This window comes from Artibeus jamaicensis, unplaced genomic scaffold (assembly GCF_021234435.1).
Source record: "Artibeus jamaicensis isolate MK-2021 breed Jamaican fruit bat unplaced genomic scaffold, CSHL_Jam_final contig_64, whole genome shotgun sequence".
NCBI classification, from domain to species: Eukaryota; Metazoa; Chordata; class Mammalia; order Chiroptera; family Phyllostomidae; genus Artibeus; species Artibeus jamaicensis.
This window is the reverse complement of record NW_026521911.1, coordinates 10199713-10223090: the sequence shown is the minus strand read 5'-3', so window position 1 is coordinate 10223090 and position 23378 is coordinate 10199713. Positions and strand designations below refer to the sequence as shown.

At 37.9% G+C, this 23378-nt stretch overlaps 1 protein-coding gene across 3 annotated transcripts in view; it reads left to right on the top strand.

Moving 5' to 3' along the window:
* Positions 1–23378, top strand: part of PRCP (prolylcarboxypeptidase) — a 65005-nt gene that overhangs the window by 18087 nt on the left and 23540 nt on the right. For 2 of the 3 annotated variants that reach the window (XM_037165528.2, XM_037165529.2), the window contains 5 exons: positions 13581–13721; positions 16816–16917; positions 19895–20076; positions 20311–20468; positions 21149–21321. In XM_037165528.2, the coding sequence (XP_037021423.2) occupies positions 13581–13721; positions 16816–16917; positions 19895–20076; positions 20311–20468; positions 21149–21321 (756 nt within the window). Of the gene's footprint in view, positions 1–249; positions 270–13580; positions 13722–16815; positions 16918–19894; positions 20077–20310; positions 20469–21148; positions 21322–23378 lie in introns of those variants that run through there. The other variant, XM_037165531.2, reaches the window with a different exon arrangement.

The window sequence follows — 23378 nt, the reverse complement described above, 5'->3', positions numbered from 1 at the left end:
CCAAGCTCCAGCCTCCGTCCTCCTTTCTGTTTCTCCAACATTCCAAGCGCTTTCTGGCCTCTGGGCCTCTGTGTTTCTGTTCCTTCTTTCTCGGGTTCTTCCCCTTGCTGGCTCCTCCTTCAGGCTTTACCTCCAGTGCCACTTCCTGGGAGAGGCCTTCTGTGTTAGTTTTTTAGGGCTGTCGTCACAACGTGCCACCAGCTGGGAAGCTGAAAAACAACATACATTTATTTTCTCACAGACCTGGAGAGCAGAACTTCAAAACCAAGGTCTAGGCAAGATTGGTTCCTTCTGTAGTGTTACATGGGTGAGAACTGGGGTTGCTGAGTTGGAGAAGAGATTTGGGAAGTCATTGGAGCCCTCTGCAGGAGGACTGTCCCTTTGGAGGAGGGTAGTATGGAAGATCAGATTATGAATTACATGCAGGGGTGTACTCCTCTATGTGAGATGCATGCTTCTGTCTCTTTAGGGGGTGGGGGTGGGGCCTATGACATGACACCAGATACTGTTATTGGACAGGGACCAACCCAGAGCATGTCTGCCTCAGGCCAGCCTCTAGTGTGTGGGTTCTAGACTTTGTAAGGTAAAGATTTCACAACAGGAGTCCAGGTGATTTTGAGAGTATGTTTATTAAAGTGGGGAACAGTGAAACAAAGGAAGGACTTAGGGTAGAAGAAGTAATAGGAGAGCCTAGGTATGCTCTGCTTTGGCTCCCTACAAACATTACAGGAAATGAGTGAGCCAAAGCAGGGCTGCTATTAGCTCACTGGGAAGCGAAGGTCACAGTGACAGAAGTGAGCCAAGGCAGAGCTGTTAGCTCACTGGGAGGTCAGAGAAAGGGGGCCCTGGAGACAGGATCAGGGGTAAGCTGGGGATGAGCTGCTGCTGCCCACTGTTCCCCTGGCTGCAAGTCTCCTTGGGACCCTTAGAGTTTAGGAGGAAGTACAAAGTTCATGCCTGGGAAGGGGCATGGGCGTGCTCTAGAGCGAGCCTGCATCTGGTCTTTGTCTTGAGGGTTTTTGTCTCTCCTGTTGGTGAGCCTCTTAGGGGAGGGTTTCAGCAGAATATTCATCAGCTGTCCAGGTGTGGTGTTAATGTGCTGACACATGAAAAAAAGCATATAGAGGAGATTGGGATGGTTCTTGGTCTGCTTTAGTGCTTTACTTGTGTCTTGGGTCTGTCTGGCTCTAATGGTGTTTTTTTGTTTTTTTTTTTACTTATTCCTCTTATTTCATCTGTCCTTGGTTTTAGGTGGCACAAATGGCATTAATTGGGTCTGTGTTCTCTATTTCCCAGATGAGGGTTATTTAAGCTATGTACTTTCTGGTTAAGTAGGAGAGGTACCAACTCCTTTGGTAGGGAAGGTAAGGTCTTGCCATTCACTAGCTGGCTGTTAAGTTGTTAAATTGTTTGGCTTTGTTTAGTCTTCATGTCTCAGCTCCCCCTTTCCACATGCCCAGGGCTTTTCCCAGCTTCTTACTCTCCTGTTACGTTACCATCTTCCATCTCAGATCTGGCATGAAATATGATTATGGTAGTGCTAGGAGGAGAATGTTTTATATGTAGAGGCATTCAGCAATAGCATATAAAGAAAGAAAAACAGGGATAATACATCATATATTTAACAACAGAATATAAACTTACAAAGCTTTATTTGGTAATGTACAGCATTAAATGACTTTTATAAGATTACCATTGAAATGGTTATATATTGTACATATGAGTTCTGGCAACATTTTCCATTCCTTAAAATGGAATAACTATACCATAGTTTAGATTTCCTTGCAAGTGAGCAAGCAGATTTTGGCAGCATTTGTCTAAGCTGGAGAGGACCTCATTGGTCTGGGCGTTCATGGTGACATGGAGATCAAGGATGATCTCGGTCCTCTTGCCCCTGCCCATCTGTCACAGCCTCTTTATGAAATTCCCATCCTAGTTGTGATCCAGCCATGAAACAGCTCTCCCTGTAGCCCTGGGTTGTGGATTTTTGCTGGAGCGAACTGACATCCAGGCAGGTTGCTGTGCCTGCAAATCCAACCTTAACCATCAGGGACTCCCTGAAGATTTAAGCATCAGTTCTTTTTTCCATGCTATACTTTTACTTTTTCCTCTGTCTTCCAACCATTGCCACCCTGTGCCATTTTACTCTTTCAATAGAGTCTCGCCCCCAGTTTCTTTGATTAAAAAACTAAGATGTTGTGCATGAGTCATTTTAGTTAGTACCCTTTTACCTTCCTCTCTTTCCACCTAGAAATATATTTCCTTCTACACCACCCTGTTTTCCACTGGAGGAGGGGTTTCTCTCCTGAGAAAAGGAGAGAACAGGGGGAAAAAGTTCCCCCTGTTCTTTCCTTCTTCATAAAACTCTGTTGTTGAAAGAAATGTATTTCACATATTGATCAAATCAACATTTGCAGCACATTTAGGTTTACTGAACTTGAGCATGCTGCTGAATGAGCTGTCCTGATACACATTTTACAAGAGGCTGACATTCAGGTTAAATAACTGCACTGGCTAAGAGCCACAGCTTTAAGTCCTTTACAAGTCCTAAAAACTGTGACTGTAATTTGTCATAAGATCAGGATATTTCAACTTGTATACTTCAGTAAAATGCTGATTAGACCTTCCCTGACCCTCCACCCAGATTCTGGCGTCTTTGGTATCTTAATTTGTAGTTATTTATCTTGTTTCTACCTCCAGCAGAGGGCATGCAGTTCCTGCTTCCTCAGCAATCTCATTAAGCCGAAACTTTATGAATTGGTCTTAGATTTTATGCTTGGGTTCTCCCTTAGGCATGTGATTTGTCACTGGGCAAAAGGGACCTCCAACTACAGCATTCTACAACTCTGCCAAAGTAACAGACCTGTGCAGTAAAAGAATTTGTACAAAGTTGATCTTCAGAACTTTACTCTCCATTCTCATTGCTTTGGGTCATGCTTCTCTTTGAAGCTGGGTTTGGTCCATTTTGATAACAGTTGCGGAGCTAAGATGTATATGTACATTCCTTCATTCTCTGCATATTTCCTGATCTACGGTTTGCTAGACCTATTCTGGTCTCTGGGGATTTAGCAATGGAGTAAAGTCTTTGCCTCATTAAGACTTTATTTCTAGTGGACTGATATCATTCACCTCTGGTTTAGAGAGGCAATTTCAGATTTCAGTTAGGTTTTCTTTATAGGAAGATTTTTATATCTGCATGAGTGGCAGCCTGATGAATCTAATCTAACCCTCATAAACTAAATACCTCCCGCCATAAAACAACAACAGTTCCTGAATATGTTTGCTGTGTACAGCTCATCATGCTCCGTTTGCCCGGAATGCTCTTGTGTCTCTTCTCTACCTGAAAAAATTCTTGTTACACCTCAGGGTTCAACTCTGATGTCACTTTGTTGCTGCTGCCTTCCATGATTTCCTCATAAGGATAGTAACCTCCTCTATTGAACTCCATAGCATTTTGTATATAGAACCTAATCACACAACATGCAATTGTTTTATTAGTATATCACCACTTTTGTTAGATTTAACACTTGCGAGATGCAATTGTATCTTACCCAGTTCTCTTTTCTTAATGCCTGTCACTTAAGAGTACTCAATAGATTTTTTTAAAAGATTTTCATTTATTTATTTATTTAAGTATTTATCTATCTTTAGAGGGGAAGGGAAGGAGAGAGGGAGAGAAACATCAATGTATGGATGCCTTCGTGCATCCCCCGCTGGGAAATGGCCTGCAGGGAACTGGCCTGCAACCCAGACATGTGCCCTGACTGGGAATCGAGCCTCGATCCTCTGGTTCGCAGGCCTATGCTCAATCAATACATATTTTTAAATGAAAGAAACATTTAATATAGATGTGATTTGTTGCAATATCATTTACAGATGACTATACTGAAATAGAAGTGTAAACACAGTATGTACATTATATAATAAATCTTAAAATATAAAGTATATCTTAAAGGCAATATTTAACATTAACAAAGCTATTTGTTAATTATCCTATTATATACATATAGAGAAATGCAGTATCCTAACTCCAGAAGCCCCATATTTTTGATGAGCTTGCTTAAAGACTTGTCTATTTTGTTTATCTTTTCAAAAAACCAGCTCCTGGATTCCTTGATCCTTAGAATTGTGCTTTTAGTCTCTATGTCATTTAATTCTGCTCTAATTTCGGTTATTTCCTTCCTTCTACTTGCTCTGGGCTGTCTTTATTGTTGTTCCTTGAGTTCTTGTAGGCATAAGGTTAGGTTGTTTGTTTGAAATGTTTCTATATTTTTTAGGTAGGCCTGTATCACTATGAACTTCCCTCACAGGATTGCCTTCACTGTGTCCCATAAGTTTTGGATTGTGAATTCCTTTTTGTTTGTTTCCAGAAACTTTTTTATTTTCCCCTAATCTCATTCTTAACCCATTCATTGTTTAATAGGATGCTTTTCAATCTTCATGATTTTGAGTGTTTGGGAGTTTTTTTCCTTGAGGTTACTTTCTAGTTTCAGTCCCTTGTGGTCAGAGAAAATGCTTGGTATGATTTCAGTTTTCTTGAATTTGTTGAGGCTTGTTTTGTGTCCTGTCATGTGGTTTATTTTTGAAAGTGTTCCATGTGCATTTGGAAAGAATGTGTATTTATTTAGCTTCTTTGGAATGAAGGGCTCTCTCTCTATATATATATCAGTTAAGTCCATTTCATCTAGGGCATTGTTCAATGCCACAATATCTTTGTTGATATTTTGTTTGGAAGATCTGTCCATTTTTGACAGTGGGATGTTAAAATTTCCTACTGTAATTGTGTTGCTGTCTATATCTTTCATGAAGTCCTCCAAGATTTTCTTTTATGTATTTGTGTGTTCCTATGTTGGGTGCAAATCAGAATCTCCTTATTTTTATTTAGAGTCACTTTTCCCCTGCAAGGGTAACCACTAATCCTGACTTGTAACAGCAAAAATTTTAATTCCTGACTTTCAGAGGATGATGACTGTCATATTTAAATGATTTGAATATAAATTTTTTGAAAAATAAAGATTTAGTAATTGCCATTTGGATCTCAGTTTTCTAATTTAGGAGTTTGGACTGGAGAACTAAGTTCCCTTCCTGCCTTAATATTTTATGAATCAGTTTAAACTTTAATGGTCTCTCCCACTTTACTTCTTATGTTACAGCACCCTCTGATGGTGAAACATTTATGATGTTAAATTTATGTATTTCATAATCACAGCACCTCATTATCTCTAAGTTGTCTAGCCAGCAGATGGTGCCAGAATCTTTATCTGGTGAAATTTAACTGACTAAACGTTATTTCTTGATTTACTGGAACGTTTTCGGTGTTCTCAGGGGCAGAATATCTCCACTTTTGCTGTAGCAGTAGAGGAGAGAATATTTTGATTTCATAGGATTTTGGTAAATTAGGATGTAATTCCCTTTTTGGGTCCCACAGTCCTGGTCAGAGCAAAGGGGGTTAGTGAGCAGTGCACAGTTATTAGACGGGGTGTTTGAATCCATTTTCCTCTCAAGTACGTTTTTAACTGTAATTTGATTCTATTGTGTGATATTAATTTATACCAGTATTAAATTGATAATAGCTTATTATTTATTTTCTCAAGCATTGGCTACTAAAATAGAGCATGTCTCTAGCAATTTTAACATAAGAAATTTGGGGGAACCACTGATTTAAAGATTTGAATTGCATTAATGTAATAATTATTTATATAAAGTATCTGTTTTCTATAGGAGTACTGTGGTAGCTATTGTGTTCTTGTTTTTCTAACTATGCATTTATTAGTATAGGCAGCTAGAATTAGCCAGTGTTCCCCATGGTGAACTCTCTCAAGTCTCTCATTTTTTTTTTTCCCTTAATCATTTGTCTTTAAATAAGAGTCTTCTTTTCAAGCTTAGGGGGAGGTTACCAAAAAAAGAATAGAAGGAGGGAATACCATTGTCTCTCCTGGTTAATATGAACAGAAGGTCTGTGTGTGAAATGTGTGAATATCAGTGTTGTATTATATAGAACGATAATTTCATTTCAAGAGTCTCTCTGAAGAAACTCTCACCTTCCTTGTCAAAGTGGGAACTAGACCTGCTACGGTTGACAATGAGGAGAGCATCCCTGTGGGTAGAGAAAGGCCATTCTGTTTTTCATATTCACCTTCCTCTTAGAGGGACTTGGGATTACTTCACTTGTTTCCATATACTGTGCTCAAGGAATACAGGTTTCTTTTATTTTAATTCTGTAAGTCAAATTGAGTCTCCATTTCTTCCTGATATCTTCAGCATGGAGATGAACAAAGATGGAACATTTAAGCAGGACTTTTTAATGGCCTGACATAATGAGGTGGAAATAAATGGGAGTCACCCAAGATCTGACTCCTAAGATATGTCTTGCTCTCCCATCTTGTCCCAGCTCTTGGCTACTACTGTGTGAGGGACAACTTAGTAGGACTCCACTTGTAGACATCTACCACTCTCCAACTCTAGGTGAGGGCTTACCTAACACTCACCTTCCTTCCAGGTTTTGGTCCCTTCTTTGAGAACTTACTTCTTTCCAACATGAAGGTGTTCACTCTTTCAGGGGAAATCGACTTCTGCAGAAATGGTGTCAGTCTCCACTCAGGAACTCTAACAGTGCAGTGCCAGAATGTCAGAATTAATATAGGATGCACATCAAAGGGAAGAAAAATATCTTCCTTCATTTTAGCACCTCTAGATGAGAAACTGGCTTGGAAACCAGGGCACCTTCCTTGAGGGTACTTTGGTATATTGGAGGTGTGAGTCCATTGTTTTTTGTCCTGTACATCTCTGAGTTACTTTTCTATCTTTAGTAAAATATTAGTTATCAATTATCATATGTCTGGGTGTATAAATAAGCCAACTGTATACTGAGTTTTCTAAAACCGAGGCTTCTGAGTAAGAGTCAATGTGATTTTTTTAACAGCGGCCCAATTAAAGGAGTTACTAATGGTAGTATAGTAGCAGTTATTGAGTCAGGTCTGTGAAAACACTGATATTCCACACATTCTTCAGTGTAACTGTTAGGAAGTGGCTGGGGGTACCCTCGTGTCCCCTGACAAAGTTTGCACTTTGTAGTCAGCCCCTGTCTGCAGTAGTGTGTTATGCTGACAGAAGCAGACTGGGGTTTGTTGGAGGTGGGATTGGGTAGAGCATAAAAGCACATGAGAAAGAATTATATTTGACTTTTATTCATTAGTTGTGTTAGCTTGGGCAAGTTATCTGACCTCTTTGAGCTTTGACATCCTTGTTGTAACACTGATGTGGTCAGAGTGCCCCAGAGGGTGACTGGCAGGATGATGCAGTGACCTGTGGGAAGCACCAGCACAGGGCCAGGCACATCCCAGGTACTCTGCCCTGCCTTGCCGCTGCTCCCAAATGGCCACCCAAACTGTCTGCCAGATCTGATGTTCTCACAGGCTTTTCTAGATATGAACTCCGTTTTCAAGTCTTAAGGTTCAAGTAGTTATTTTCTGTCACAATAAACTTTATTTGAAGAATGTTCTTTTTGTACCTTCTTGCTTACCAATCTCACGGATCTCTTTCTCCTCTACTTGGTGAAGGAGGGAGCATCTCTTAAAATTTCTTGGACCACATTCTTGAAAAGACTACTATGTATGGTTGATGGTATGTTTCCTTTCTGAAGTCATGCCTGTGCTGCTTTTACAAAATTATAATTTATTTTAGTGAGGTCTGTAAACCAAATTACAAAAATAATTAGAAGTGTCAGCTCTGCTTCTGACTCTTGTGATCAAGTCTGTTGACCTTTGCACCCAGTTTCTACAGCTGAACAACACAGATCAAATAGTTTCTAAGGTCCTTGTGCCTTTTCATGTTGTGATTATTAAAAACAACAACAACAACTCTCCCAAATCACAGAGCTTGAAGTGGCACATAGGTCCCAGTTGTCAACAGCAGAGGGCACACTTCCCCTAGTGTGCTAAGACATTAGGTATTTGGCCACTACGTTTTTGTAGCTGGAGGTTTATATCCTTGTTACAGGGAGGAGCCAAGCAAATTTTGTAAATTAATGTTTTTCAGATGAGATTTCATTGCCTGTTTCTAGCAGTTTTATATTTGGGTGAAGCACTCAAAAAAGGAGGTCTTGACATTCTAAAAATATTTCGTATTTCCCTGACTATTGTGGCTGGGTCATTTGGGTGTCATCCTGCAAAGCAAAAGGTCAAAATGGTTTTGATTCCCGGTCTGGGCACAAGCCTAGGTTGCCAGTTTGGTCCCTGGCAGGGACATGTAGTACGAGAGGTAACCAGTTGATCTTTCCTCTATCGATGCTTCTCTTCCTCTCCGTCCTTATTCTCTTCCTCTCCGTCCTTAACTTCTCTCAATAAATAAATATATAAATGAAAATTTAGAAAATAAAAATATTTCCTGTTAATTCTGTGATGATCATCATCTTTCCACCCCACTTTCCCCATCTAAGTACCCTATGTTTAGGATAGGTGTGCATGTGGAAAGGAGAGGAGAACTAACATTTATTGAGCAGTCGTTATATATTAGGACCTGTGCCTGGTATTGCAGGTACATGTTGTTCTAATCATCAAAGCAATCCTTGGAATTATGTGTTTGTATCCTTATTTTATATAGGAAGATGCCAGGGCTCTGAGATCAAGTTCAGGTCTGTGAACTCTCAAACCTGCTTTCTTTCTACTCTGTCAGGGTCCCTATCCCTTCCCCCAATCTAAACAGTTGGGTGATTGCTAGGAGCAGGAGTGCCTGAGAGTGGACACAGAAGGAAGTGTGACTTTCTCTGGTTCTGAAGTTCGTGTGGCCCCAGTTTTTCTAGATGGAAGCTTTTCTTCTGGCAAGAATTTTTTGCCATTTACATTTAACATGATATGTACAAACAAATACCCATGTTTTTAAATTTGTAACCTGGATTATTGAACTGTGTGGGCTACTTTTAAGGATACAGCCATGTCGCATTTTACAAGAAGGCTAGGTTCTAAAGTCAGAGGGTAAGGTGAAAAGCATTGTGGCAAAGTTATCTTTGAAAATCCCGCAGGAAGGTGTCTTGTTGGAGAGCCATGTGCTTCCTTTCTTTAAATGCAGCACCACCAGTCTTTCTTCCTTTGTAGTGAAGATAATGTTTTTTTTCTGTTGAACTTTAAATGATGTAGGTGGCTGGTATTTGGAGGCAGTGTTGGGTGGAAATTCACATCTTCAAACACCAGTCTTCTTCAGCATGGTGAAATGCTTTGAGTATGAGAAGGATTTTAAAATCTAGACTGATACAAGAGTAGCAGATTTGTATCTAATTTTGGAGTTTATGCTCATTCAGTGGTTCTCAAAATTTTAGCTGTACATCAGCAGTACCTGGAGGGCTTTTAAAATACAGATTCCTGGGTTCTCCCACAGTTTCTGCTTTGGTAGGTCTGGGATTCAGCCAGAGGATTTGCACTTCTAACAGGTTTCGAGGTGATGCTCTTCCTCCAAGGATCTCACCTGGAGAACTCTCTTGCTCTCTTGTATTTTTAGGCTGAGTGGGTGTAGTTGAATTATTTTAAGTTAAATGAGGCACTTGTGGCTCAGCCAACTCTTTATCCTGTTGCTTAACTTACTACTTGGCCCAGAACAAGTACTTGGCTCATGCAATATCGATGAATGATTTAGTGAATTAACATATAATGGAAGGGGTTTTTAGCTCGTGGATATCATTATTATACATATCTATCCTATACAAACTACTTATTTTCCTGAATGTAGGCGATTTTTACATCAGAATAGGACCACATATGGCACATATCATGGACACTGAGAAGTATGCAATTAGGTGCATTGTGAAGAACATGCACTTTGGGACCCATACTATGAATGTGGTGGGTATGTGTAGATGTAGCGGGACTGGGAGTCCCGTCTGATTCAGAATAGCCTGGGAGGTCTTGCAGGGTCTGGGTTAGGTCAGAGCCAACTCCTGCCCCAGGGGGCTTGAGCAGCACTTGGATCAGCTCCTGTGCGCTCTAGACCAGTCACTGTGTTCTCACTCACGTCCCTCAAATCACCAGGGAATTCAACCCCTTTGACCCTAAAGGCTCAGTGGAGCTCTGCTGTGGGGTAACTGTAAGTGTCAGTAGTTGTACAGGACCCTTATCGAGATAGGACTTGATGATTATATTTTAAGTGGTAAGTTTATATTAAGCAGAAGGGAAATTGCAAAATATATATATTCGAAGTTCAATTTAAGTTTAACATTGTTGTCATTTTTATTATTTTTGACATTTTTAATTATCCTTCTTGGAAGGTCTCAGTATTCGGTGTTTTTGTTCTCTCAGTAGAGATTTATTTTTTTAATTCATTTTATTTACTTTTACTTGAAAAAACTTCAGCAAAAATTATATACAATATGACATTCTGTCTCTAAATTCTTCCATGTACAGCTGTAAAAATAAATTTTTCTTACGTAGCTAAAATAATATGATCACTTCTAACAAAATTAATACATTCTTAACTGCCATCTAATACCTAGTCCACATTGAAATTAACCTGATTGTCCCTAAATCATCACTATATCTCTTTGTTCAACCCAGATATAACCTGGAATCGTGCATTGCATCTGGTTATGATGTTCCTTAAAATTTACTTAATCCAAACAGTCTGTTTTTTAAAAGTGCTTAAAAGTGATTTATTTTCTCAAGTAGTTTAAACACTTTCCTTATAATGTTGTTTAGAAGGTTTAGCTGCAGCAGGCTAGCTCTACCTAAATAATCATCAGATGTGACTCAGTGACAACTGAGCTACTAGAATATGACTCCACATTGAAGCCAGTAAGCCCGAGGGTAATGCTTTGAGGAAGAGGGCAGAGTAAACTCCTGCTTCCCTATGTGGTTGTCAGTCACAGAGGCAGGAGCTTAGTTAGTTGCTCAGTCCTGTGCAGAGGAGAGAAAAGCTCCCTCACCAGGGAACAACACTTGCCATCATCCTGTCCCTCCAGTAGTCCAGTGCCAGTTCCCACTGAGGCAGTAAAGCAAGCAAAGTTACCTTTTGGATAATTTCACTATGATCAAACACAGTTGGCAAAAATATAGAAGGTACTATAATTTGATTGCAGTTTATCTCTAGCAATTATAGGTGAGCAATTTAAGTGGCAACAAAGCAAGCCATGTGCTGGAATGATGCTGTATTTCACGGAGCTTTATCTTCCCCGCTTCTCTGAATCACTCAGCTAAAGACAGCCTGTTTTCTTCAGTGGATCATGTATTCTCTTTCTCAATTTTTATTTGTATTTCTTGAATGTTTTAAATTTCATTTTTCAGTTTAAGTTTACATTCAACACTTTTGTATGTTTCAGATGTGGCATAATGGCCAATCATATACTTTATACAGTAATCTGATATTTTTATGTGGTATCATACAGAGTTATTACATTATTGACTTTACTTCCCATGCTGTAGTCCACATTCCTGTGACTGTTTTGTAACTTCCAATTAGTATTTTTCAGTCCTTTCAGCTTTTTCATCTGGTATCACTATCCCTCTGCCTTCTCTTCCCTCTAGCTATGAGTCTGTTTCTATTTTATTTTGTTCTTTAGATTCCAAATGTAAGTGAAATTGTATGGCATTTGTCTTCTCTGACTTATTTCACTTAGCATAAGACCATCTAGATATATCCATGCTGTTGCAAATAGTAAAATTTTATTTTTTATAGCTGAGTAATATTTCATTGTATGTGTGTACTACCACTTTTTTATCCACTCGTCTATTGATGAGCACTGGGGTTGCTGTTATATTTTGATTATTGTAAATAATGCTGCACTGAACATAGGGGTGCATATGTTTTTTTAAAATTAAATAGTTCTCTTTTAATGACATTGCCTTGCCATTTTCTTGTATAATGTCCCACCCTAGGATTTTTCTGATTGCCTCTGTAGAATGTCTTCAGCTAACTCTTTTACCCTGTGTATTTCCTGGAAACTGGAAATTAGATCTAAAGGCTGAAGCAAGATGCAGTTGAACATTTTTGTCAGGAATTCATCCTAGGTGATTTGTGTTTTGTGCTGTACCATGTGAAGTGATACATAGCCCCTGCCTGCCTGTCAGTGAGGCTGACTCACATTGATCAGTATAAAGTAAGGTGATGATGGTCTGATCCTTATGTTGTGAAGGTACAGGTTCCCTTTGTGAAAAGAGAGAACTTTCTGTGATACGACTTTTGCACTAATATGAATGTCTATTTCCCTGTTATCCATTCTCCTAATGCTTTTCATGCTGTTTTACAATTTTTGCCTGAATCAGTAACTTCATTAGTGTTTACAAAACTATCATTTTTCTAATTGTCATTCCTTCTACGATAGCTGACATTTGATTAAATAGGACTCTTTTTCATCAACTGGGACTGTTTAGTACTGTGAAATACAATTCTGCTGAAAAGACAGGTTAAATGTTGAGTTCTTTACCTTTTTTATTCCCAATTTCAAAGGAGTTGGTTTAATAAACATTTTATGGTGACAAGTGAACATTTGTCTTGCTTTCTCCTTTTTGATATCCTCAGGGACTAAGGATTTTCATGAATTGAGTATTTAATCAGTCATAATTCTTATTTGCATTCAGTTTGTTTTCTGTTCAGTTCATTAAACTTTACTCCATGATAGTATCTTGTAGTTGGTTCCTATGTCTGTTAGACATAACTCCATTACTTTTTGAGCACGTCCTTGCTTCCTTGAGCAGCAAGATGCATATAGCTTTATCTCTTAGCTTTCTTGTCCCAAATGTCAGTCAGACACATTACAAATGAGCCCTTGTTTCTTTTAGTGGGTGATGGTCAGACACCAGATTGCTGGTCCTTAAATTGTCAAGTGTTACTGGAGTGACAGTATTTGTAGACCTTGTCAGGGTTCTGTTTAGTTTTTAATTTTGATATTGATAGTTTGAATAAAGAAAATTTAGTTAAAGGGTAGCTGTATTTTAAAAATTGGTTCACAAAATAGAACCAGACTCATAAATACAGAAAACCAACTGACAGTTTTGAGGGGCTAAGTGGAAAAGGTGAGGGATTAAGCAAAAACAAACAAACAAACAAACAAAACAGCAAAAACTCATGGACACAGATAATATATGGTAATTACTAAGGGAAATGTGGGGTGGGGGGAGGTAGAAGCGATTAAAAGGGAAATAAATGGAGATCAAAGCAGGCTTGACTTTGGGTGGTAAACACACAGTACAATATGCAGATGGTGTATTATAGAATTGTGCACTTGAAGAATTCATAATAACCAGTCTCACTCCAATTAATTTGATAAAAATTTTACAAAATTAATAGGTTGACATCAGTATTTCTCATTTACTTTTAACATTATTGTGTTTTAAAGTAGCAAATTGATTTTATAGGTGTGTCTTTACTCTTATACTGAAAATCTTGACCACCAGTAACATTACTTTATGTTATAATATAAAGAAAATAACAGTATTTATATTGCTACTACTAATAAAATCAGTTGAAGTTTAATTTTTTGTAATTTTTGTAGCATAGTTGGATTTTAATAAAAGAATAAATTTAATTACTTTTTCGTTGATCTCATTTAATTATTTTCCTTTGTAATATGTGTTTCATCTATTTTGTTTTTGTCATAGGTTGATCATTTTGGATTTAAGACTGATAAAACTTTTAAACAGCGTTACCTAATAGCTGCTCAGCACTGGCAGAAAGAGGGTGGGTCCATACTTTTCTACACTGGTAATGAAGGGGACATTATCTGGTTTTGCAACAATACGGTATGTACAGATTTGTAAAATTCCTATGCTTTGTTTATCTTTTATCATTATACACTAGAAAGATATTTTGCAGTATATGTGACCAAATATTACTGCACTTAATTGTGAAGTTCTTTAAGAAACAACAAAATAAATTCAATAGAAAAACAGCAAAATAATGTGAATAGGCAGTTCACAAAAGAATAAATACAGATACCCAATAAGCCTGCATGTTCAGCCTTAAAGAATTATGCATGAACAGAATTAAATACTATATTTGGACAATTGAATTTTAAAAGATTTTTCTTATAAATACCAACTTTTTCTAGTGTAAACAAGGATATGAGGGAAATGGGAATAGAAATATTATGGCATATAGTTATTTTACAGAGGCACAAATTTTTGTATCTTTGTTGAGTATTATATTTTCAGAGTCCAGGACTGTTAGGCATATAGTACATGCTCAATAAATACTTGTTAAATGAATGAATGAGTAAAACCTGACTAAAGCCAATGTAAATGAAAAAAAATACAAGTTTAATTTTCAAATAGGAATAGAGAAGGGTAAAGCTGTAGTTATGTTTTAATTTAGCTTTTCTGTTTTACCATTTCTCTTATGAGAGTGAAAGATGGTATAGCTGTTAGCTTGTTTTCTTTATCATATTGTCTATTATATTTTATAATAATACTTAAATTCATTAACAAAACTTAGTTTAGTGCCAGAGCTGTGACTGGAAAATGTGACCATTCTACCAAAAACCTAGATGTGAATTATGTTAAAGTGGGGGTTGAATCCTATCTTCTCCACTGTAAATGTCTGACATTGTACCTGGTATTCAGGATGTCTCAGTAAATGTTGAACTGAACTAAACTGAAAGCAAAGATATGAACCCAGTTATACTGTGTTATTGTCTGCCACATTTCTGATTATTTCCTTAGTAATGTGAAGGGTATAAATATGTTACATGAAAATAAAACAATTCCCTGAGAAATGAGAAGCTAGGATAGCTACTCTCTTAGATCAGAGACGAGTGAAATCAGAACTTACTTTCTGTCAGATGCCTGCCCTGGTATTCTGTGAAACAACTGAGTCTGCCTTGTCTGCCTTTCTCTTTCTGTGTGACTTCCCTTTTGTGCCAAGGCCACAGGGCAGCTTCTCCAGTCCAGGGATGTCCCCAGCTCCTGTTCTTCTGTATCATAGGCTGGGGGCTGTTCCTGCCTCTCCCAGCCCCCGCTGGTCTCACTGGCGCTGCAGTGGACTGAAGGCTTGTTGGGGAGTCTGACCTCAGAAGTGGTGGAAGGGAGTAGACAGTGTAGGAGCAGCATTCCAGAGGACTGGCTAGACAGAGCCAGATCCTGGAGGGACAGATGCTGGTCCTTCCCCAGCCCTACACACCTTTTCACACTTCCTAAGGTGTTCAGTTACGTATTCACATATTCTGGACATTCATTTATGGAGAGGCAGGATATCAAAGTAGTCAAGAGTGAAGACTTCAGGCTAGTGATAAGGTTTGAATAAGATTCTGATAAGGTACACATTTTGGTTTTGCCATTATGCTGTGTGACTCTGGGCACGTTTCTTATTCAGTGCCTCAGCTTTCTCATCTGTTATATGGGTATAATAAGAATGTTTAGCTTATATAGTTATTAGGTGCTTAAAGAATCAGGTTCCCAGCACAATCCTGGTGTATAATGTTATTAAACATTATTATATTACATGGACTTCTTTTGAAAAATAAAGATACCCCTAAAGTCAAGGCAGATAATCACTTATTACAATGTGAATCAGGTCAAGTGGATTGCTCCCTCTCAGTGTCTGGGGTCAAGTCCACAGAGGTCTGGCTGCTATGATGGATGGTCCTTACCTTTAATAATCTCATAGTCTGGTAAGGGTAAGACACACATGTAAGCAAATATTGCATCTCAGTAATAGAGATCTGTACCTAGCTCAGTGGTGTTTAGAGGAGGGAGCGATAAGCACCGCCAGGGTGTGGCAGGCAGAGGATGATGCCCTTGAGCTGGGTGTTACAGGGTCTAGAGATAAATGGCAGGAATGAGTAGGGTGTTGATCACAGTAGGGAGAAGTGAGGTTATTGAGATCATCACAGATATCAGGTCAAATTCTTCATTTTTACACACATACAGCTCTTTTAATTGTCATTATTGATCAAAACACAAACTTTTAGAATTTCTTAATCTTTGTTAGGGAGGAGCAGCACATTAAAAGCGAAAATCTGCAGTAGGGATGACAAATAGTTTGAATGTATGCTGAATCTAAATGTAATCGGTGCTTGTTGGCTGCCTAGAATGCTTTGTTGAGAACATTCTGAGGACTCCACTGATATGAGTGAAAAATTGCAGTGACTGATTAATGATGACCAGCAGTGTCTGTGGAAATAAGAATGTCTTACAACCCTGGGTGATTGTGCTCCGGAGCCAGACAGCCCATGTGTGAATTTTAGTGCTGCCACTTCTAGCCGTGTGACCATGGCAGGTTATTTAAACTCTTGTGCCTCAGTGACCTTGTCTGTACAGTGGGAGTAATCAAAATGCATAGCTCATGGATTGTTGTAAAAATTAAGTGAATTGATACTATATAAAATGTTTACAACAGTGCCTGACATGTTGCAAGCAGTTTATTAGCTATTGCTAGTTACTATTTCTTTTTATGTAAATAAGATTAATATAAAAACCCAAATGAATCCAGTATGCTTATTTGTACTGTTTTGTCTTTTATGTTGTAAATGTCTAAGAGTAGTCAGTGAACTTAGATATCCTCAGCTTTTTCTTAGACTGTATGGCACACAGTACAGTTTGAATACTATTCTAAACAGAATGTTGATTTTATGGCTAGAGTGTCAGAATAATGAGTGTTGGAATAAAGCATGGTTCAACAAGTTGGAGTGATTTTTAGTTGTTTCATTATAATACAGTGTAAGATTCATGTGCAACAGTGAAACATCAATTATGTCATTTATCTGCAGAATAAATATAAATTATGCAGTTGTTAGCTCTTTTTGGTCTGATTTAACATTTGTTTCATATGATTTGCAAAGAATTTAATGATTTCTTTCATATCCTGATTTTATCCTCTGAATTTGTAAATTCTTCCTAGGGGTTCATGTGGGACGTGGCTGAGGAACTGAAAGCTATGTTGGTGTTTGCTGAACACAGATACTATGGAAAGTCGCTACCTTTTGGTGCCAACTCTTTCAAGGTAAATATACTATTTACTTTTAAGTTTAAAGGTTTTTAAAAATTTACAACATTTTCTAATTACAGTCCCCCTGTAAGAAATAAATAATAGGTTTAACTAGTACTGCTTGAAATTTCAATAATTTGTATTTTTCTTTCACCTTTATTTATAAGATGGAGACTTTTTAATACTATATTGTTATTATTTCTAACACTGATCAGTCTTTAAATCAGTGTGATGAGGCTAGTCTTCCCAGGTGAGTCTTAATCTATGGCTGCAGAGACTGTGGGGAAAACTCTTCATTGTTTCTAAAATGTCAGTAAATTATTGGGTCCACCACTAGGAAAAATATAATGAGAAGTGAAATGCTCATTAAATTAGGTGCTTGTCAGTAAAATGAGGACAATCTCTATGATTCATTGAGGCCAGCTGGCCACTTGGATTCCCTTTTGGCCTTTCCTGTTCTCACAAGGAGCTTGGGCCTTGGCCATAGACTCTACACCTGATAAACCAGGACACCTTTTGCTCAGCTGTGTCATTTCAGTGATATCCTTGTGATTCTGGCTATGTGATTTTTGTCATCTATGCTGTTGTTTATTAATGCTTTCCCTTAAGCAGTTCACTTTTCAACCCTAGTACTACCTTAACAAAGGCTTTATATAATATCCCTGTCATTTATACCTAATAAACCAGCACACTTTTTCTTCAACTGAGTCATTCTGGTAATATCCTTGTGCTTCTGGCTATATGATTTTGCCATCTGTACTATTATTTACATAATATTTTCCTTTAAACAGCTCACTTTACAAACTTAGCACTGTCTTAACAAGGGTTTCATGTACTGGTTATTTTTTCTAAATTATATTAAAACACATGAAATTAAAAATGTGTAGTACCCAAGAACATTATACATACCACCAGTGTACACATACCATGTTTTTGGGAAACTCTGAGTTAGAAGATCTTGGGGGTCAATTACTTTTTGCAGCTGCCTGTTTTAAAATATTTTAAATTTTTGTTCTCTGAGGCTTTATTATCTTATCTTATAGATAAATGAAAATTTTTTATGTTATAAATGAAAAGGAGAACAACTTGTTGATATTTGTTGGGCTGTATGGGAAAATCTATTGTTTAACTCATTGTTTTGCATAATTATCTGATTAGGGGAGATGACAAGTCCTGAAACCATTGGGAAGTAGTTAGCTTGTGGCAGATACAAACATACCTCCTCTCCTAGGTCCCTATGGTTCATACATTGTCAATAAAATGGAGCTAAGAGCTCTCTGTGATAAACTTCTTCTCTTTGTGTGCTAACAAATTCCTCAGTCACTTGGGGGATATTACAGATATTCCAGAATTGGAAAAAAAAGTTCTCTCAAGAATACAAGTGCTGTGAAAACAAAGTGAGGGGTAGTGCCAGACAGTGAGGGGGAGGTAGGAAGTCAGAAGGCTGAAGGAGTAGCTGACACACATAGAACGATGGGAACTGTGTGATCCGATGTGCCAGATGATGGGAGGAGTCAAACAGAGTGGTGAGACCAAAGCGTGAAGGCCAAATAGGGTAGCCTCAAAGAGGTCTGCAGCCATAGCAGTTACCAATCACTGTGTACCTATTTCCTCACACCTTGGTAGCCTAAAACAACAGCCGCCATTTATTATCTCACAGGAATTAAGAGTGACTCAGCTAGGTGGTTCTGTTTCAGGGGGTCTTGTGAAATTAAGATGTCAGCTGGTGGTGCAGTCATCCGAAGGCTTGCCTGGGGCAGGAGGTCCCTCTCCTCTCATGGAGGGTCCACGTAAGTGACAGACTGGTACTGGGTGTTAGCAAGAGGCTTGAGCTCGTCTCCCCCGGGTTTCTACAAAGGCCTGCTTAAGGAGCCTCTCAACATGGTACCCAACTTCCCTCAAAGTTGACAATGGGAAGAGCAAGGTGAAACTACTGTGCTTTTTATGACCTAAGATTGGAAGTGACAAAGCATTTCTGTCACATTCTATCTGTTAGAAACAAGTCACTAAGTCCAGCCCAAGTTTAAAAATAGAGGAATTAGGCTTCACCTTATAAAGGGAGATACCTCATTAGTCTTTCTAGCTTAGCAAGACTCTGTTTGAACTTCACCTCCCTACACTGCAGTGGGAAAATGGCCCCTGGGCAGAGACCTAGATGGTCATGGAACTTACTCTATGAGTGTCCTTCTCTGAGCTCTCTGTGTCTCGTGTTGCTGTTTTATAACGCCTGAAGGTTGTTTTTTTAATTTTATTTTTAAGATTTTATTTATTTATTTTTAGGGAGAGGGGAAGGGAAGGAGAAAGGGAGACAAACATCAATGTGTGGTTGCCTCTTGCCTGCAACCCAGGCATGTGCCCTGACTGGGAAGCAAACCAGTGACCCTTTTTGGTTCATAGGCCTGAGTTCAGTCCACTGAGATAAAAAAACTAGCCAGGGGTGTTTATTTTCTTTCTTTGTTTTTACTTTAATCTTATAGCTGTTTATAACAGACATCCTAGTCTGTTTCAGTTGTTGGTATGTCAGACATAGTAATTTTTCTGATAGAGTGAATTTTATTTTTGCTAGTGATTCTTACTTCAATTTTCCACAGGATGTAGCTTACCTTTGCCTATGTATTATCCATTTTAAATGTTTACAGATTTGAAATAAAAGTTATAATACAGCAGTTGTCTGTTAAGCTTAACATTGTATCCCATTACGTTTGCTGTTATATGTTATATTGTTTTTATAACCTCAACAAGATCTTTGGTACATAGCATTTAATAGAAATTATATCTGAATGCAAAATATATTATGTTCTTTCCACAAACTTGAAATCACTTTAAATTAGCATTGCTGTGGCTTTGAACAGACATTTTAACTCAATTATCTAGAAATTCTATTTGGAGAAAATTTATCTGACTCTGGCTTTTTTCTGGATCTGCACTATGCCTAAGCTGCTATTATCTGCACACTCATACCCGTGTTCTTTGTTATTTTTATTTTTTTAAGGATTCCAGGCACTTGAATTTTCTGACTTCAGAACAAGCTCTGGCTGATTTTGGAGAGTTAATCAAACACTTGAAAAGGACAATCCCGGGAGCTGCAAATCAACCTGTCATTGCCCTGGGGGGCTCTTACGGTGGCATGCTTGCAGCCTGGTTCAGGATGAAATATCCTCATGTGGTGGCTGGGTAAATGCATTTATGTTGGACAGGAGAACTTCTAAGTGGTTGTCAAGGCAAACCTAGAGATTTAGTTTGGGTAAAATATGTTCTGTTTTATTATACTGAGATTTCTAGTTTCTATCTCATTAACAGCTATCAATTATTTTATCATCATTTTTTTCAATATCAGTGTCAATTTTAAAACTTGATGATGAGTTACATTTTTTTTCTTTTCTCTTTCCGTGTTTTATGACCATTTAGAGCTCTTGCAGCCTCTGCCCCTATCTGGCAATTTGAGGATCTAGTACCTTGTGGTGTATTTATGGAAATTGTAACTACAGATTTTAGGAAAAGTGGCCCAAATTGTTCTGAGAGCATCCGCAGTTCCTGGGATGCCATTAATCGACTCACAAGAACGGGTGAGCTTTATTCAGTCTTTCACTTGTCAAATTTAATGTTTCCCACCTTTTCTATAAATGTTTTATTTGAGTATGACATACATATTTAAATATAACACTCAGAAAAGTACACAAATCAAAATGCATAGTTTGATGAATTTTCACAAAGCAAATGTGTAGTGTAATCACTATCTTGTCAAAAAATCTTCTTGTGCCCTTTTCACTCACTGCTTCAGCATTTCCCAGACTAATCACTATCCTGACTTCTAAAACCATCGATTAATTATACTTGCTGTTGATTTTTTTAGTCATTGAAATTGTATACTGTGTAATTTTGTGTCTGCTGTCTTTTGCTCAGTGTGTATTTGTCAGGTACATCCATTTTTTTTATATGGTTGTAGTTTGTGCCTTCTCATTCATTGCTTTGCAGTGTTTTGTTTGTTTATTTATTAATTTATTTCAATGGTATGTATAAAGCAGGGAATAATTCAGAATATAAATTCTGGTGAGCTCCATGAGGATAGGCAGCTTATCTATCAAGGATTATCCAGTTGCTCTAAAAATATCTTACTGATGTTGAGAAAGTATTCTTGGAGAAATGGTATAGAAGATTGAATTTTCTAAAATATCAAGTGAAGAATCTATGAAAGCTTATGTTGCACAGTGATTTTTAGATGTCAGTGTTGTGATTTTATCCTCAGGTACTGGCTTGCATTGGCTTTCTGAAGCCCTTCACTTATGTACTCCATTAACAAATTCTCAGGATGTTCAGCGTTTGAAAGATTGGATCTCTGAAACCTGGGTAAATCTGGCAATGGTGGACTACCCTTACAAGTCTGACTTTTTACAGCTTTTGCCTGCGTGGCCAATCAAGGTAACAGGAAAATGTTTTTTAATCACTTTTAATAACATACTTTTCATTTTTGCGTGCATGAATTTTGGGCCTTTCAACATCAGATGAATCCCAGTGACAAAGAATTAGTCAAATCTAGGCAGGGATCTTGACTTCTAACCCTTTCTGGTTACTCAGCCTTGGACATGTTACCTATCTTTTCCAAACCTCAGTTTTTTAATTTAAATAATGGAAATAAAATGCATAGGTTAGTCCTGGCTGTTGTGGCTCAGTGGGTTGAGTGCTGGCCTGTGAACCAAAAGGTCGCAGGTTTGATTCCCAGTCAGGGCAGAGGCCTGGGTTGCAGGCCAGGTCCCCGATTGAGGATGCATGAGAGGCAACTAGTTGATTTATCCCTTGCATGTGGATGAGAAACATGTGGATGTTTCTCTCTGTCTCTTTCTTCCTCCCTTCTCTAAAAATAAATAAAGTCTTTTAAAAAATGCATAGGTTCTAGTTATAGGAATTGGAAATAAGACAAATAGTTGCTGTTAATGGACTAATTACTATATGTCAAGTTCTAGGCTATTATGCGTATTCAGTTTATTTAATCTTTGTGATGTATGTGAGATACGTAGATCTATATAATACATGGTCAGTGTTTAATGAGTGGCAGCTGCTATCATAGCACTGTGATTCAGGCAACTGCTTCTGTACTATAGTGCTACATACATCATAAAGGGTCATCTGCCTCCAGGGGTGTGGAGTGGAAAGAGCACTGACTCTGGATCCTTTTACCATTCACCAGTGGTGTGATCTGGACAAGGTTCTCTTCTTCCTTAGCCTTCATGTCTTCCTCTGCAGAACGGAATACTCATACTTACATTCTCCTTAAGGTTGTGCTGAGGATCAGAAAAATTTTGCTTGTGAATATACTCTGGAAAGTGTAAAGACACATTACATCATAAATGTTAGAGGTTTTTTATACTAAAATTTGTTACTGTATATGCTCTTCTTTTTTTTGTATGTGCTTTTATAAGATTCCTTTGTAAAGAATTCTCCTCTTAGTTTTAAGAACAAAGGCTGGCCAATTTAATGGTTATTAAGTTTAGAGAATATACCTGATCTACAGCTAGAATGAGTGCTGGAAATATAAACAGAATTGATAATACAAGAACCAGGTTTCAAAAGCACTTTTACTATAACTGTCCCTTTGAACTATTGAATGCACACCTTGCTTAAAACTTTGTAACCCAAATGGAACAAGTTCGATTGCTATTAGAGATATTTTTCTTCCTCTAGAAAGTATAATGACCAGTGGGTGCCTTGCATGTAGCATGCCAGAGGTCAGTGTGTCTTGAATTAAATTGAATTTTGATAATACAAAGTTATTTAAAAGAGCAGGTCTCTCTGATGGTGAGAAAACCTAAATCAAAATAGTGAAAAAAACTAACTCTGAACCAATTTGTCTTCATATATGTCTATGTACTAATAATGCATTATCCTTTTATATTATTTTACTATTTACAAAGCACTTTCATAGACACTATCTCATTTAATCCCCACAAAAATAGTGTGAGAATGGAGGCATAATCCCAGTTTTTTGGAGAGAGAATTTAAGCTCAACAAAAAGGTGAGGATGTAAAAATTGAACTCAGGCCTACCGTTGTTCTGAGCCTATTATTTACCACATTGCACTGGGGTAGGACAAGACTTGTCTAAAGGTTTCGGTGGATTGCTGGCCACAGTGTGACAGTCATCAGATTTAATTCTGTCCTCTGGATACATAGTAAGAATTACATCTGCATCTTTGCCCACCTGAGAACAAATGAATTGTGAGATGGTAAAAACATGGGGAATTCTCTTTTTTAGAACAGGGTTTGGCAAACTATCTATAAAGGACTAGATAATAAATATTTTAGGCTTCGTGGGCCATGTGGTTTGTGTCACAGATACTGAAGTCTGAAGGTATAGTTAAGAAAGTAGCAGAAAATAGCCATAAACAATGTATAAATGAATGAGGATGACTGTGTTCCAATAATACTTAGTTATAAAACAGTCAGAGGGCTGGATTTGGCCGGGGACTGTAGTTTGCCAAC